This window comes from Cyprinodon variegatus, unplaced genomic scaffold (assembly GCF_000732505.1).
Source record: "Cyprinodon variegatus isolate N-32 unplaced genomic scaffold, C_variegatus-1.0 Scaffold623, whole genome shotgun sequence".
Taxonomy (NCBI): Eukaryota; Metazoa; Chordata; class Actinopteri; order Cyprinodontiformes; family Cyprinodontidae; genus Cyprinodon; species Cyprinodon variegatus.
The window spans coordinates 292,655-310,784 of NW_015151076.1; the positions used below are offsets into that span (position 1 = coordinate 292,655).

An 18,130-nucleotide genomic window follows, 5' to 3' on the forward strand; every position below is an offset into this window, starting at 1 on the left:
CTTATTTACCTACTAAAATTAAGGGCAAATACACTTGATTTAAGAAATATTTACTTATTTATAGATTGTTTCTTCAGTGTGACTGGTGAACGCCCTTTAAAACTTGCAGACTATAATATAAAAATACGTCCTAGGGGGCGTCAAAGCTTGACATTTCTCTATAGTTTTTAAGAAGGAGATTAAAGGGAGGCGGTTGGCCCAAACAAATGGACAGAGCGGTAAACAGGAGGAAACTTTACCCATGGGTCAGCCTCCGAGCGAAGATATATTGCCCATGGGTCAGTTGAGAGAAAGGACGGGCAAAATCCATATTGGTCCGTCTGCCCTGCCCTCTTTATATAGTGATAAAATATTCAAATACAGCCATTACTCCACATTAGGCTACTCTGTAGAGATGCCAGGGAGAAAACCACAGAATGTATACATGCTGGTTGACACACACAGTTTTGGTGCGTTGATAGTTACATTAAAATCTCTTCTCCCCATTAGAGGCATCCGCACTCACGACTGACATTTAAGGTGTGTTCACATGTGAAGCCTGTGCATGTGCAAATACACATGCGTCCGTCCGCGTAATCAGAACGGCTCCCCAAAGAGGACCGCAGAGTGGTAAGGGCACTCAGTGCGTTGGTTAGTTTTGTAGGTGCAGCAGAAATGAGTCACTTGTTCTTCTTGGAGTTGGTCTTTACCTCCTGGACACGTCCACACTGGACATGTTCAGGTTTATACCGTATGTGCATATAAGCATCTCCCTCTTCCATGTTTTTTTTTTCTGTTTTGTTGAAGACTGATGACTGTAGGTCTCATAACCTTGTCTGGGTGCTCCCTTATGACTAAGTGCTGTGTCAGTTAGACCTCAATTTGTGTTTGTGAAGGGCTGTGAGTGTCTCTGTGAGAGAGTGAGAGAAGGGCATGTTATTAGGGGTAGATGTAGTCACCTTTTTTGCTTTCCTTTCAATTGAGGTAGTAAAGATAAAGATCATTTAACCTCATCTCTTTGCAGATATGCCTAATGCAGTTATTCACACTTTATTAGACTTCAGGTTCGGGAAAAAAAAACATTCCTCCAGCTATTATTTTCAACAACTTACACTATCGTTATCTGCCGATGACGTGGCAGCAGGTGCAGCTTGAGCAACATTTAGTTAGTGTCTAGCCGATGTATTTCAAGGTCTGCTGACATTCTAATAATATTTTTGTGTTTGGCAGCTGAAAACATGGCAACAGTGGCTTCCTCTTTACAAATGCTTATCTTGGATTAATGAAAGGGGGCAAACTTTGTGCCGCTGACACCATTTCTTAGCCAACAGATGCATTTTCTCTCTAAGCTTTAATATTAATGCGATTGAATTTTCATTGATATAAAAGCCAATATAGGGAAATGGAAACAGATTTGCATCAAACATCTAAAGAATCTAAACAGCAAATCTGTGTTTCCAGCAACGTTACACTGCAAAAACAATCTAGAAATAAGCTAAAATTTCTTAAATTAAGTGTATTTGCCTTTAATTTGAGTAGGTGAATAAGGCGATCTGCCAATGCAATGAATATTTTTGCTCTTCAAATACAATAATTAGATGATATGCACTTAAAAGAAAGACGATGCAATTCTTTTTATCTTATTTTAAATGTAAATGGTCTTGTTTCATTGGCAAAGTGTCTCACTTTCTTCCTCAATTCAAGAAAAAAAATGCATTTATTTTAATAAAAAAATGACTTATCTAGATTTTGATTTTTTTTTTCCAGTTTAGACACCATATGGTGCAGGAGATACACTTTTTTCTTCCACTAAACTTTTCATTTAAATACTTGGATGCAGCACTCTTAACTCCCAGCATGAGCAATGGCCTTTTATGTGTGTCGGACAACTTGAGTCTGGGGTTTTAATGAATAAAGGAAATCTGTAACATATAAAACCTCTTATTTTCTAATATATTAGCTTTATAACAGCTAATTAATACATACACTGGAAAAAAACTTAATTTAAGTAATTTTTTTCTTAAAATAAGTACATTAGTTCTTGGATTGAGGAGGTAAAAGAGACATTTTGCCAATAGAACAAGACAATTTGCTCTTAAAATAAGAAAAAAACAATTGCATGGTCTTATTTCAAGTGCATATTATCTAATTATCTTATTTTAAGAGCAAAAGTATCCATTCCATTGGCAAGCTATCTAATTTGCCTACTCAAATTAAGGGTATATACACTTAATTTAAGACTTTTTTTACTTATTTCCAGTGAAATAAATACTGGAAATATTTTTTGCGTGGAAAGAATCTATGTGATGCATAGGTGTCATTTTTTTAATCTAATAATTAATAAGTAAACTTCCTAATATTTGTTGATATTAAAATAACTAAATTTTTCTTTAGAAAAGTTAAATCTGTCTTTGCAAAAAAATTTAAAGTTGCATGTTTCTCACTCTTTCAGGGCACAGAGTGAAGATGGAAGACACCACAAAGATGCAGTTCTCTGACCGGCTATCAGAAATCGAGCGCTACCAGCGGACTATGCGGATAGGCCCAGTGAACAACAACCCCCGCCCCATCCATCAGACGCATCTCAGCACCACGCAAGGTGGGTACTTAAGACATTCAGAGCCAACCTCCTCTAAATGAAAACACAGCACCAAAAAATAATCTCCTCACCCAGAGAAACCGGTTGAAATAATCTGCAGCACAGTCTATGTAGAGCTGGAATGCTGTGGAGGGGTTTAGGAAGAGGCATTCAGACTGAGTTTGAGTTGGCTGTGAATGTGTCAAGGGGGCGGGGGTGGGTTTGTCCTAGATAACCCCCAAACCCACAGAACCAACTGCCAGGTGACACAGCCAGTCCTGCCAGTCGACTCAACCTCACATTACAGCATCGGGAATGTAACAGCCGTCCGCTACCTTGGCACTAGCGTCACTCTCAGATTGGTCAAATGTGTGGGGGTGGCAGGAAGACTGTGACTTAGACTGAGGTGGTAGGAATTTCTTTTTTCTGTTATCATTGCTGTGTGTGTGTGTGTGAACAGCTGCCTGGATGACGGCCGGGCTGAGGATGAGTCTTCATTCCTCATCATGTGTCAGCGCCTCTTCAGTGGGATATCTGGAAGCATGCTGGATAAATGTGTTCACTCCCCTCCCGCCCACTCCCAAGTTCTCATGCTGCCTAATGATTCTCATTACCTCTGTGCAAGCGTGTTGCTGCGGACAGGAGGGTTTGTTTGGGAGCTGTGCGTGGGCACGGCCCTATCTCAGTGCATCACAGCCGTACAGTGTTTGGCCTTGTGCTTAAGCTTAGGCAGCGCTGAGTCACCAGTTTGGGCCTAATCTAACAGCTGACTGCTGGGAACACAGGGTGCTTCACCTATTCTGCCCCATGTCCTTACTTTCTGTTACCTCAAATGTTGTTTCCCTGCACATTCTGTGCTGGGATGAAAACACATCAGTCATTTTAGAAACAGCAGCAACCGCTAAACTCTGAAATGGTTTGCTCCTTTTTTTATGTACAGTGCACAATGCTGCCACTATGATGGTAATTTTCTGTTTTGGCAGAAGCTCTGTGGGTTGTCTGCCAGCAGAAAGTCCCCTGCAGCTAGGCTTATACTGGGAGCTTTAAGCTTCTGAGGACTGTCTTGAATCTGCGGGGCGCAGAGGTGTGCAGACACAGTCCAGACGGCAGACTCCTCGCGCAGGATTAGGACGGGAATTAGAGCATCACAGGCTTTCGAGTCTTCAAAGGGCTGCTGTGTCGCAACACACACTCGCGCGGCGAATATATACGGAGGGCCGACAAAACATGTTAACATCAGCTGGAAGTGTCAGACACGCTGAAGACCTTGAGCTTCGTGTTACAGCTGCAAAGGAGGGGAAGGGCCGTAAAAACCACACACCTTAATCTGTGGTATTAGCGTTTTATATCCCACACCCGAGGGCAAGAGTGGTAAAATAATTAAATAAAAAAGCAAGATGGCCGGGCCCTCCCTACTACTTCTTTGCTGAGCAGCATCCAGTACGTGCGGACAACAAGGGCTGCAGAATTAGAAGCAAAGCTCTAACAAAAATAGACTAGTTGTAATAAATCCCACCAAGAGACGTGGGGAGGTGTTTACATATCAACAACACGCACGTCTCTGCTTTTTACAGCTACGCCAGAGGCTCTTATGCTCCGCTGATACTTTAAATCGCGAGGCCTGTTTGTTTGAGTATTGCTGAATGACAGATCACCCATCAGCAAGTTATAATTAAATGGATTCCCGCCTCGCTGTTACAAAAGATGTTTTCCATTATCCTACATTTTCCCCCCTGAGAACGACCAGAAAAAGAAGAGGAGGGAAAATATGGTGTCACCTCTCTTCAAATCCTTCTTGCTTCATTCCGTCGTCTGGGCTGTGAAATACCGTCTGTTCTGTTGTCAGCAGGACGCGTCTTCAGACATCTGTGCAAAATCTTAAATCACAGAGTTGCACCATGAAAAATAAAAGTGAAAAATAATAATAAAAACGTTTCTCTCTCACACACACACCCATACTCGTTCTCCCATCGTAGTGAGGACCATGTGTTGATTTTCAGTCATTTTCAACCCTTTCTATGCCCTAACCCTAAAACAAACCCTAACCATTACCAATGCATACCTCACCCTAACCAATTGACACCTTAGGCCGAAAACTAACCATTTGCGAAATAGCATGTGAGGACTGCCAAAATGTGCTCACTTTGCAACAACTGGTCCCCAATTTGATGGTGAAATTGGAAAAATGGTCCTCAGTCTAATGGCTAAACAGGTACACCCCCACACACACAGATGGTGTAAGTTTTCTGTTGGCGCACGAGACAGACGGAGTAATTAAGAGCTCATTACAGTGCATGCAGTGACAGGATTCCTGCTTGCTGGCAGACGCCGCATTCGCTGCTTGTTTTTGTTATTCGGTGGCCACAGGTAAGCGTACTAGACATGTGGAATGATACTCTGCCGGGGGAGAGGGGTGTGTGTGTGTGTGTGTGTGTGTGTATTTGAAAATGTGTGGTTCGCCCGGTGCAGCCAAGCAAATCTGACACTCAGACAATCAAGCACTAAATTGTTATTCTGGTTTTCAAAACCTCAAGTGAGATACATGTGTAGCCGCATGCATCTGTGGGTGGCATCGTTTTCTTTTTTTCCCTTGCTCCAGGTTCATGTGAGTTTGACAGCACTGGAGTGTGTGTACACAGGTATTTCCAGTCTAAAAGAAAGGCAGAAGGCATGATTAAAGAAGTGTTTTAGCTCAAAGAGTGAAAAAAAAACAACAGATTTTAGTTTTTACCTTATTCCAGACAAAACTCAACATGCTCCTGGCATGAGCTCTAACAGACGTTTTTTTTTTTACTTTTTCTTGCTTTAACAGTTAAGAAGGGGGGGAGAGGAAACGCAGCAGCAATTTAATCATCCAAACAGAAAGTGTTGGCACTTTTGAGGTGGTGTCATTTGACATGTTATTTGTTCCAACACCTGTGTGTTCCCCCTGTGAAGATGAATATCAGACCCAAAGCGTAACGTTCCACCATCCAGAGCTTTGATGAGGGCTCCAAAGCCTTTCTGGGCGTCTCGCTATGTGTGGTGACGGTATCAATATCTGCTGCTAAAACCTTACAGAACTGATACAATCCTGCTTCAATTCATTTTTCAAACCATGCTCGTATTTGAACAACCGCTTGCAAAAAGCTTTGCATTTAGTCCAGATAGAACCACAAACCTCTGTCATTTATGGGGATTTCATGCTGTAAGGCAAACAAGGGTTACTGCATAAATGATGAAGTGGTGGAAAAAACAGTTTCAATTTAATTTAATTTTCTGAACAAAAACCTAAAAATGTGGCCCGATACTCTGACACCAATAAATAAAATCTAATGGAACTACTGTCCCACTTAATTACTAAATAGACTAAAGGTGATAATCAAATTTTAGCAATAAAGAAAAAAAAAGCAACATGAGGAATAGCAGATGGCTAACTCTGGGGGAGCTGCAGCTATCCACAGCTCAGGTAGCAGAATCTGTTAAATCTGTTTAGCGCATGAATTGAGCCATTTAACCCATAAAAAAAAAAAAAACTCACCACACATAACCACAAACACATCATCACCACAGTGAAACATAGCGGTAGCAGCATCTAACGGGAGAATGCTTTCCACCCGATCTGACTTTTTATTTAGTTATATTTACAGTACATGAAGAACTACTGAAATTATTGTCAGATTACACATGAATAGATTCATTTATTCCACAGGGGGGGAAAAAATTACTTTAGGGTTAGGATTAGGATTCACTCGATGATAACAACCTACTGGACCTACTGCCACAATCTGAAGCCATTCTATGGGACTGATAGCCGCTAATAACAGCCATTTATTGGGATGATGACATCTGAAGTGCGGCTGCAAACAGGCACTCAGTATTAACTGTGTGATGGAAGACTGAATGAACATGAGGAGGAACCCATGAGATGATGAACAGGTTCTATATATTAAAACTATTTTTCTAGACCTCATCCTCACCTGCTGCCAGGTGATTTCACCTAAATAGATCAAATGTTTCACTACCATTCAAGAAATAATTACTGTGGTCACAACAGGCTATGGCAAGCCAGTTTGATATGTATTAGTATTGCTGAACATGCATTCCTGGTATCTGAAAAAAACAAAAAAACATTTTCCCTGTCAGAATCACCATTTCAAACATAATGTAGCTGACCAAAGCTAGTCTACAGGAGGTATGCCATTTTTTACAGATTTTAATCCGAATATAGTTTAAAACCTATCCATCAAATTTCTTTTTTATATATTATGTTCTATTCTGTGTAGTTCGATCATGTGAAATCCCAAATACACAGAAGTATGAATATTTTGCATGGCTTCGTACATAGGAAAGAGTAAATCCTTTCCATGTATGATACTCAATCCAAATGTTGTTACTTCTGGCTCCATTTCTCTGAACTGGCACTCATCTGCTGCAGCTGTGCTTTGGCAGTTGGACTCTGTATCCTAACGCCGTGGCCTCTGGCCTGGACTTAACTTGAGAAGGTTTTTAGTACAGTTGTACCTCCTCCTGACTCGTCCACAGCGACCACACTGTTTACTCCGCATAAACAAGCCGGCCAGACCCCCGGGTTTGAGGGGGCACCGCTTGCCGGCGCCTCGGCCGGGAGGCACACAACTAATTCACACGTTGAGAGTGACATGATAAGCCAATTAGAAGCGGTAGCAGGGCAGGAAATTAGCACAGTCAGGTAGCGGCAGGCCGGTTTGAGAGAAGGCGTCATGCTCGTTAGGTTTCTGGCAAACCAAGGCAGAATGGTCTGACGATAGCATCACCAAAAAGAAGAAGGAATCTGGAGTCTTTTAGACGCCGTGTTTTACTTCTGCACTTAAATATTTACATAATATGCCAGCGGCTGCCACGGAGTTTATTTGTCATGGTGTCTGAAAGCTTTACTTGTGGTTAGTTTTTTTTTTTGTTTTTTCTCGTGACCCAGAAATCAATTTTCAAACTAAAAATGTTTGTGTATAAAAGAGAAATCTTTTGAAGCCACCGACTTGGTGAAAATCTACGAAAAAGGAGAAGTGAGAGTGAGCGAGATCTTTTTTTAAACCAGGCTCTACTGTTTGTGTAAGTTATAATTTCACATCAGAGTGAGGCTGAGTCTAACATTTCAGCAATTACAGAAACTACATGTATGCCATGAACAGTCTCTATTGAGTCAGGGGAGAGACGGGAAGGGCGGGCGAGGGAGCGAAAATGTAGGATTTTTTAGCCTGTGTGTTTGTTTTTGCTCACGTTATAAGTGAGGGCTCAAAAGACATATCAAATATCCCGCATAGCTGAGCCAAGGCCGTGTTCCTCCCCTCTGTAACACGCTCTCCTTCTCTCTCTGCTTTCCTTGCTTGGCGTCTTTCTTTCTGTCTTCCTCTCTCATACACACATTCTCTCCCCTGTGCGACGCCTAAGGCCTGAGCGAAACAGGAAGTCAACACAAGGACCAGTATTCACTGTGTCTCAATGACACGCTTCATTACGCCAAATGCATTACATGTCTCAGAGGCGTTGCTAGATCCGGAGTCATGAGGACGGGACGCCATTTTGGCTCAAGCAACATCTCAGCCATCCCTTTCATCTGCACATAAACTTCAAAAGCAGGGGGATTAATTCTTGTCATCCCCAAAATTGCGCCGAAACCATCCCAGGGCGGCCTAATTAGTGACGCAGTCAACACTTCACCGTTCCCCACTCCTCAGCTCCTCCTAGGGGGCTAGTCCTCCTATTAACAGGGGTAATCTGTGCCTCTGGTATTGATGTTGTCTGCTGGCCAATCAAAATATTTGAAGGAAATGTTTATTTTCTTGAGCGAATCGCACCAGCTGCTTGCAAGCTTTTCTGAATAAGGCCATTTATGTGTAAGAATTTGCCATTGTGAGGCGTAGCGAGGGACCTCTCGGTGGCTGAGTGCTGATTTGGACATTTGCAAAGGAAGTAGAGGGGCTCCAGAGGAAGCAAAGATCTTACACAACCTGTGGCTGAAAAGCTCAGTGCCCACCCCCCCACACTCTGCCCTTTGGCATCATTAGAAGAACTAGTTGTCACAATCAGAGATTGGGAATTTTCTTGTGGGATTACAATCACGGTTACCTGCTCTGGTCACAAAAAAGCAGAAAACTTTGGGATTAATTTGGCTGCCTAATAATTGAGTTAAACAGCCCGCGTGTCCGTAGAGCTTTGTGCAGGTTATCTTGTAGAAAATATACCATCTGAGACGTTGAATAAATACCAGCTGTTTGAGCCTGCTGCGGTGTAGCTGCCGGGTGTGAAGCTGGGTCCCACGCGTTGGGCCAGCAGGTCCTTGACCTCTTCTTCGCCTCCTGACAGCTCTGCTGGACAGGCAACTGAGTGTCCTACCCTTCAGAGATCTCACCTCCTCCAGTGTCTGGCCTGAAGGTCCCAAAAATACCTCATAGGCACCCATGGAGCGTGTTTTTCCAAGCCTGGTCTCACTGTGGTGAGAAACCCACCCCTTCTCTTCCCAGTCTTCACAGCTCAGTCAGCAGATGCCAACCGGTGACAGGAACAAACATCTCCAAACCGCCATGTGTCAGGACAGTTTGGGCCAGTCTGTCATAAAAAGGGTACTTGGATTGTGTTGTATGTTCTCAAGCCAAATACAATGATTTTCCGGCTATAAGCATAAATCACAACCGACACATATTTGAGAAAAATCTGGGCTTTTCATTTACTTCAAGTCTTATTTTTTTATTGTTGAGAATATTAAACATAACAAGTTTATTTTAATTCATAATTTTACAAAGAAAATCTTGCATGAACAGGAATTGAGTAAATGACTGCATGTAACTTATAACAGGATGATTCCAATATTGATCTGTTGGTTCATTTGTTTTTTATTGCAGGTTTGTGGCCTGAGCAGATGGACACCCCCACTCTGAAGACATGTAAGGTGGAGGAGGATCTGAGGTCATGGCCAGGTGAGAAACTAACATCAGCTCCTCATATTTCTACACTAAAACAACTGTGTGACTCTGCTTAAAGGGGCTGGATTTTAATAAACCATCATGGATGCAACATAAGGGCAAAGATCTGTTTTTATTTAGTGAGAAAAGCCTTACTACATCCCATTACATTCCACCAACACCACTGCCAAGGCTCCCCTTTTCCTCCCCTCCTACTCGGTCTTTCTTTCCTTTGTCTGTAGCCGATGCGGGTCTGTGCTTTCTTAGCAGCCCCCACTGCCTTTAATCCGTGCCTTGCCCAGAAACCACCAACACCAGACATGCTGAATCATCCACTCCCACTGTAAAGAGGAGCCACTTTCAGACACAAAGCAGACCTTTAGACGGGGCTTAAGAGCCTCATTCTCAATTGATGAACATAGAAATATGATTTTCAAAACTGGTGCTTTGAAGATTTGAAATAAGCTATAGACACAAAAGACCAGTAGCGATTAGAAAGTCACAGGGAAAAATAATGTATCTCTGAGTAAAAAGATTTACTTAACAAATAAACAAAGTAATCATGTCACCTTGGTTGTTGATACATTAGTAAAATCTCAGGTTTTTCTACAATCACAAATTCCACTTCCCATATCTCGTGTTGCATGTCACAAGTAGAGAACATGCAAAACCCCTCTGCTGTGACATGATGAAGCGCTGGCATAGATGAAGCTGTGGAGGCTGTGGACCGCGCTTCCACAGCACAGAGGTGATTGTCATTTGCATTCAGCTTGAAGCTGGGACTGAGAAGGCTTGGTGCTTAAATAAACACCTGGAAATCATTTGTGTTCATTTGAGTCTCCGATTCTTTGGTATGCACAGCAGCAGCAGCCGCCGCCTACTCATAGTTATCAAAAGTGACTCCTAATATTAACAGCATCCACCGTTAAAACCGCCAAAACCAGTCTGATTATTTAATACTGAGGAGAGGAGAGGTCTCTTTGGGGATATCAGCACGTAGCTGCACCATCTGGAGTTCTCTTTGCCCTTTTTTCCTTCCCTCCACCTTATTTGCCTGAGACACCATTCGTCGGGCCCTGGCTGTCACAGTTTGCATCAAGCCAGAGTAAACATTTCACAGGTGAGCGCTTGGATTTGCATCTTCCCATCGCCACCTACCACATTCGGACAGAAACACACACACACGTACGCCCAAATGCACAAACACACAGGGAGGCGATCGTCTCGAACCCGCCAACCAAAATCAGTTTCTCCTGTAAGCAAATGAGACAAACCTCCATCCATATCTGGGTTACACGCTTGAGTGTTGACTAGTGGACTTCTTGAGCTATGTGGAAAGGAGGAAAGCTCCGCCCTTTAAGAGTTTGCAGAACTTAGAAGCAGCGGAGGAAAAGAAGGAGCGCTGGAACACAATGTTCTCAATAAAATAACTGATTCCCACCTACCCACTTCACAGACTGGGAACATCACAGACAGCAGACTGTGCCAGGGAGCCCTCTGGGTTCCATCCCTTCTCCTGTCCCTGCAATTTAGTCAACACGTTTCAGATGAGTCTAATGGAGATCATGTGTGGGGTTTGTGGAGCTGAGGTTACAGGCAACTACTGCGGGGCTCGGTTGGGAGGACCATCTCAGCCAGAGATGCACCGCCGATACCACGGCCACAACAGCAAGGCCTGTACTTACACTGGGTGGGGGAGGGTGGGGATGCAAAAAGGTATGCAGGAGCAAGAAGAAGCACAGCTCTGCTTAGTTACAGTTTGTTTAGCTCTCTCTCTCCTCTAGAGGGAGCTAATTTACCATGGAGCCTAAAGGTGTCTGCAGACACCTTGTGGCTTGCAGCCAAGAGCCTGAGCCTGAACAAACCCATTAAGGTGTTGTGATAAGTGTCCAATCCAGTTTCCCCTGACAGGATGCAGGAGTCGATCCCAGCCAGAGTTTAGGCAACGTGTTTCCACCAACTCCAATCAAAGCTAGAGATCCTGAGCAGAGTGGGTGCGCAGCAGCCACGGCCATCATGGTGCCCCCACCCCTCCTTTAGGCCTAAATTTAGACCAGGCGGGGAGAGATTAAGGAACACACACACAGAGACAGACAGACACACAGGCAGAGAGGGAGCAAAGGCTTTTTGGGAGTCCGGTAGGAAATAATCTGACTCCACTTCACCAGAATCAACAGCAGCTGATGTCTTGGATTTTCCTCGCATGAAATCAGATACATACCCGACTGCTGAATCTGGTAGACTGTTGAAAAAGAAACAGCACCCCCACTAGCGACACTTTCTGCTTTGATGAAAGAAAAGGAAAACAAAATGCAAAAAATGTGTTAAGAATAAAAAAAAAGGCTAGTATATCAGCAGATATAGAAATTGCAAAGGAACATTTTCTATTTTCAGTGGCTGAAAATGGACCCAGTTCCCAAGACAAAGATAGAAAGATTGAAACGACCATACAGCACGTACTTCTGACCCCCCCACCCCCCCACCCCGGAGTGAAAGATTACAAGCATTTGCTGTTTCATAAATACAAGCTCTCTTTTCTCCGCTATCCAAATCTCTATTTTACACTTACAGTCATGTGAGCACATTGAGCCACAGAATGCCACATTCGGACATTAACAAGTAAAGATTGAGCTCTGTGTGGATGAATAAATAAATAAATGGCAGCAGGTGGTGCTCCCGAAGCTAACAGCCGCTCTGAGGAACTTTCCCTTAAATTCAACTTCTTCCAGATGACCTTCACAGCATTGGCGGTTCTAAACCAAATGTACCAGGGGGCCAAGAGGGGGCCAACATGTAACAAAAAAACATCCCAAGGGATTAAAATATATTAAGAGAGCTGCATGAATTAGGTTTAATTAAAATGATATTTATTCCCACTGAAAATATTTATTTTTAGCTCTAAAATGTTCATTTGGATTATCGTTAAAATCAAAATAAAAATCCCGTAGCTATGTAAAAAACTAAAAGATCAAATAAAGCTATTATTTGAAATATTAGGTCAATATACATTTATAATTTAGGAATTTTACATATTTCTAACTTAAAGTAAAAATAAAAGTTTCCAAAAAAAAAAAAATAAAAAAAAAAAAACGAACAAATCAACCGGAAAAAATTATGTTTCTTTTATTTGTTTTGAAAAAAAAAAAACATTTAGCAGTAAAAAACTGGAATCCTATCTCAATACCACTGAAGCTGTCACCTTTTTGTTTTTAAATAATTAGTAAAACTGAATTTTTTGAAGAAAAAAAGTGAAATGGATCCAAAGGACCTATCAGTAACCATGTCTGTTCCAGTGCCTAGAACTTCATTAGAACTGATTTTTGTATTATATCTTCGGTACAGGAGGCAGGACATCTACATGGGCATCGACCCCCTTTGGCCCCTGTCTAGAACCGCCCATGCTTCACAGCCAGAAAACATTTTGGTCTATATTAGTTTTAAATAGCTGAATTTCATGGGAAGTCATACCTTTATTTTATTTTTTATATTCTAAGTACAGGCCAAAACAAAATAAAAATAAAAAACTCAAATAGGATTAGAAAGTTTATTTATTTAAGTAAAAAAAAAATTAATCTTATAAAATAATGAATCACAGTATAATAAATTTAAAATGCTTTCTGTTCATTTTGATGTTTTTTTTTATTATAGCTTATGAAAAAAACAATTTACTTTCTAAGAAAAAAGGTGAACAATATTTAATACAAAAAAAGTTTTTCCAATACAGACATTTTAAGCTGAAAAAAAATGATTTGGTGTTACAATCTTACAGAGAAGTTTTCAAAGTAAGTGATAATTAAGCAAACCAAGTCAACTTCTGGTGTTCCGACACGCATGACAGCCTCTCATTTAATTCACATTTCCTTTGCGGCTGTTAAATCATTTGTAAAGATCTTGAAGGATTCAGATCTTTACCTGTAAGCTCACACTTCCAGTTTAACTTTGACAGGATCTCTTCTGTTATACACATTTAGGCAAATGCAGAAAACTCCTCCTTCCTCCTCCCAACTCTCTTTTTCAAGCCATCTAATTGTGAATGTCTGCCTGTTTCACCTAAGCATGATTTATGACATGTTGCACAACACAGAAACAAGCCGTCGGTGTTTATACAAAGCACCCGTCAGCACTGACAATGCTCCTTTTCATTGCTCAGGGTACGTTGATTTCCTTTTGAACAGCCAGTGAGAGGCAGTTTCAAGATGGGCCTTTTCATGACTTGGGTCTTGTGCAGGAGGTTGTGGGATGATGTGCTGTCAATGTTTGATGACTGTTAGCAGGCCAAAAATGTCTCAGTTCATTACTTTAGAGCAAATATTTCCATACAGTGGTTTATCAGAGGAAATTTGAGCACAGAATTGAGGTTTAGAAAGGTTTGCTGCTCTGGAAATGTGTATTAATATGGAGATTTCTGGTGCTTGCAGAAGGGAAATGGTTGATTTGCCGCTTCATCAGAGTTGGCAGCAGTTTTCCGTCGTGGATGAATAATGATAGTTTTGTCTTTGTGTCTCACGCAGGGACTACAGATCTCTTCCCACAGAGGACCACCTTTCCGTCTCTGTCCCCACTGACGGACCCTCGCTTCTCAGACCACCGTATGCACTACTACCCGGGGGCCTTCCCTTCCCCTGCCAACACCTCCAGCACCGGCATCAGCGGCCTGAGCATGTCTGCCTCCTCCAGATACCACACCTACCTGCCGCCCCCGTACTCAAATAACCAGTCTCAAAACTTCCAGTCCAACTCTTACCTGTATTATGGTACGGGCTCCGGATCCTACCAGTTCTCTATGGTGGCGCCAGGGAACACCGGGGGGGAGCGCTCCCCCACCCGGCTCCTGTCGTGCTCGGGGGCCACGGGCACTGGAGGGAACAATAGCCTGATGAACCCGGGCCTGAACACCCAAAGTGAGGGCGTGGAGGCGGACGGCAGCCACAGCAACTCCCCGACGGCCATGAGCGCTTCGGGTCGCTTGGATGAGTCCGTCTGGAGGCCATATTGACTGAAAAAGAGCTGAAGATCGGGAGAAGAGAAGGCGGAGAAGGAAAGATAAAGATGAACAACAAAGCCGAACACTGAAAGAAGAAAAAAAAAACAAAAATGTTGCATGTTTGCCTCTTTTCTCGCTTTAAAGACTATTGCTTTTACTTTTTAAAGACAATTTGTAATTTCTGAGTGAACTCTTGCACTGCGCTGAAACTTGTACTCTAAGACCTAAAGCCATATGAGTGGAGACGACATTCAGCGGAGACTGTAAATAATACTTAGAAAGCCATCGCCGTGATGTATACAGGTACTCAAAGTCAAACGAACAACAGCGTGGAGGTACAAACAATCAGTACAGCTGATGAGCTGAAAACCACAGCAGACATTCATCAAACAAACTGATGCAACTCATTTGGCTGCTGCAGAAGAGAAGTCAGACTGGTTTTCTGCTCCATGACCGACTCCTCGCAAAGCATGGCTGCACTGCTGTAGCAATCGGTCCTTTTAAGCTTTTCATTTTTGTAAAAAATTTGCATCAGATGTAAAAATGTTTTTCTAAGCATACAGGGCTGTTTCATGTGCTCAGAGTACTTCTGCAGAACCTATTGGTCTATTTATTATCCACAACGAGACATTCACCTTTTGGTTAGAGATGAAATGTCTCAGAACAATTGCTGCATTATTTAGAGAGAAGCCTTTTTTCAAGTTTCAGAAATGAATTCTCTGCTGTTTCATCAGTGTATCGCGTTCGAGCAGGACAAAATATGATAATTGAAGGAATGTCAAAGGCAAATATGGTTCGATTTATTTTCTGCAGATAAGTCTAGTCCTGTTGTCTGTACTCAGAAATTTTCCAACTTCTCTCTCTACTTCTTTTTTTCCCCCGAAAGGTTTTAAAGACCTTGTCTGAATTTATTTCCTCTATTATTTTAACTGGATGACGTGGTTAACTCTTGATATTTATTTGAGCCAAAATTTGGGGAAATGTATGCAAATACCCCAAATCCTTAATCGTTTATCTTTCATTCTTCCTTTTTTTTATAAGCATTTAAGCAGTATATATACCATGTTTGTTAAGTATGAATTTGGAGTTTTTGTAATATATTGCAACTAAATTATGAAAAAAAAAATACTTTTAACGTAACTTTGTTGCCTTCCAATGTAGCTTTGGTGCACTAAAACCTTTATTCCAAATGAACTATGCCCAAAAAGATCCTAGAGCCACGCTGGAAAAAACTATCTAGACATAAGTTGAAATTTCTTAAATTAAGTGTTTTTACCCTTAATTTGAGTAGGTAAATTGGATAATTTGCCAAGGTAATGAGTATTTTTACTCTTAAAATAAGATAATTATATATTAAGACCGTTGATATAATACAATGCAATTATGTTTTCTTGTTTTAATTGTAAATTGTCTTGTTTCCTTGGCAAAATGTCTGTTTTACCTCCTCAATCCAAAAACAAATGCACTTATTTTAAGAAAAAAATTACTTATCTAGATTTCAATTTTTCCAGTGCATGATCTTTGAAACTATTTACAATTTGCCTTCCTGCGCTTACAAAATAAATAAAAAAGCTATTTTTTTGCACTATTTCTTTTTTCTACTTTTTTATATTTTATTTGGTTATTTGAAATTGTGCAGAGTGAAATATGAAATATTTCTGCACAGGTTTAAACACAATTCAAGTGTCCTTTTGAAAAAAAATTAATAAAAGTTAATGACAATCCTGCAGCACAGGCGTGTCTGCACATTCCCACTGTCCCCAGGGCCTTTTTAAGGGGACAGAAAGAAGAGAAGGGGTCGAGGGTGGGATCTTTTTTATCCAACACTCTGGGCAGTCTCTTGTTCTGCACAGGTCCCTTTGTTCTAAATAATCAGCAATGCTTTGAAGCATTTGTGGTCACGACTGTCCCTCTTGCTCTAATTTACTGATCATGCTCTGGCATTTGTTCACACGCCTGTGCAGATCATTTTCTCCTGTGCTGGGCTAACGTATTTACAACACATATCAGGTGTCTGAAAGTTACAAGACAATAGTTATGTCTCAGAGATGAATATCTAGTTGCTACACAGCTGAGGTTTAATCTCGGGGTGAAGACTGATCCAAAGATGTTGTATTTGGAGCTTAGGTGAAGAGATACATGTATGCAAGAAGTTTTCCGCTTTATTCCGCAAATGTTTTCTCTTTTCTACCAAAGAAAAAGCATGTTGTATTCTCAGCCTTCTTAAACCTCTGCTTGGTTAAAAACCTGAAAAAACTATCATGCAGCTAGAGAAATCACATACTGATGTGTTTTTTTGAAATGAAAACCAAAGATCTACACAAACTGCCTGTAAAACTGTTTTAATGTTGAGATTTGTGGCAACTCATCTGTGTGTTGAATGAACTTTATTGTCCTTGTTTATGCAAAACCCATGAAGCCACAGTGTACAAGTCAGTGCTACGTATTTTGTATGTTTAATTAAAGAGCACAATGTTCCATCAACTTTCTTTTTAAAAGAACCTGTTTCACTTTCGTTTCATTAAGTCATTCTTTGCTCCTCGGTTCTCTCTATGCTCAAAGCATGTACATCTTAAACGGATATGTTAATTTAAAGAAAAAATGTGTATGTGCTGAAACCAGTAATGCTTCCATATGAGTGCTTGTAAAGTTTGCAGATAATGTAGTTTTTAATCATTTTAATTAAAAAAATATGCCTCACTTCTGTCTTCAGAGCTGCATTTCACTGATAATAAAGAGTAATTAAACCGCCCCTTACAAAGGTATCCACACCAAATGGGTTTTTCCACATTTTCTCAGATAATATTAAGCAACTATGGAATTTAGAACGATTATTTTAATAAAAATGCTGTTTAACCATTATGCAACTGGAAAAGAATTAAATGATAACATTTATAGTAATGTTGTTTACTTCTGTATAGGACCATAAGTTGCTTTGATATTTGATGAGGTCAAAATATTTCAATTCAAAGTAGAACTGCACCACAAACATTTTACTATAATCAATCAGAAACTCATTTTATAGCTTGTAGGACCACAAAAATCCAGAAAATTTAATGAGTGAATAAGAAAAACATATTTTTCCCCTTTAGCTTTTTTTTTTAAATTTAGAATTTTCTCATGCTGGTAAATTCAAAGATGTCCACCCACATAAATGCTTTGCACAGACTAGCCAAATTTGCTCCACACTGAAACAGCGGTTTTGAAACAGAATTGATCCAGAAATGGTCCGTGGGCCACAATATGGACTGCCTGATAGGTTCCATCAGAGATGACACCCCCACGCAGGAGGAGAGGAAGTTTTCACTCTGCATGTGATTCCCCATCATCGGATTGCACAGAAAATGCGGAGGAGGTGGTAAAGAACACAGACATTCTAATGATATTTTAAGTTGGACAAGATGACTTTATGCCTATTGATAGAAGGTACAATTTTAGGCGTTTCACATGCACAATAAGGACAATAAAAATAAACAGGAAACTTAAACTGAAATGTGTTGAGGTGATAACTAATATCTTATAAACAAAACTGAATTTGCAAGATTTGTTTATGTTAATGCCACTATATGTGGTGGACATAGAAAGAAAGAGTGTTTTAGAGGTTGAACGATGTTAGCAGAGAGATAAGCTTTACCTACCATGACACAATCACACTGTATAAAGGTGAAA

General features: G+C 41.0%; 1 protein-coding gene across 2 annotated transcripts in view; it reads left to right on the plus strand.

Annotated features, from left to right (window-relative positions):
- runx3 (runt-related transcription factor 3) overlaps nt 1-16,110 on the plus strand; it is a 57,750-nt gene extending 41,640 nt beyond the window's left edge. The window contains exons 6-8 of one of the 2 annotated variants that reach the window (XM_015393062.1): nt 2,432-2,578; nt 9,418-9,492; nt 13,989-16,110. In XM_015393062.1, the coding sequence (XP_015248548.1) occupies nt 2,432-2,578; nt 9,418-9,492; nt 13,989-14,473 (707 nt within the window). In that variant the 3' untranslated portion in view covers nt 14,474-16,110. The remainder of the gene's footprint in view (nt 1-2,431; nt 2,579-9,417; nt 9,493-13,988) is intronic. The other variant, XM_015393063.1, reaches the window with a different exon arrangement.
- Nucleotides 16,111-18,130: the final 2,020 nt, after the last annotated feature.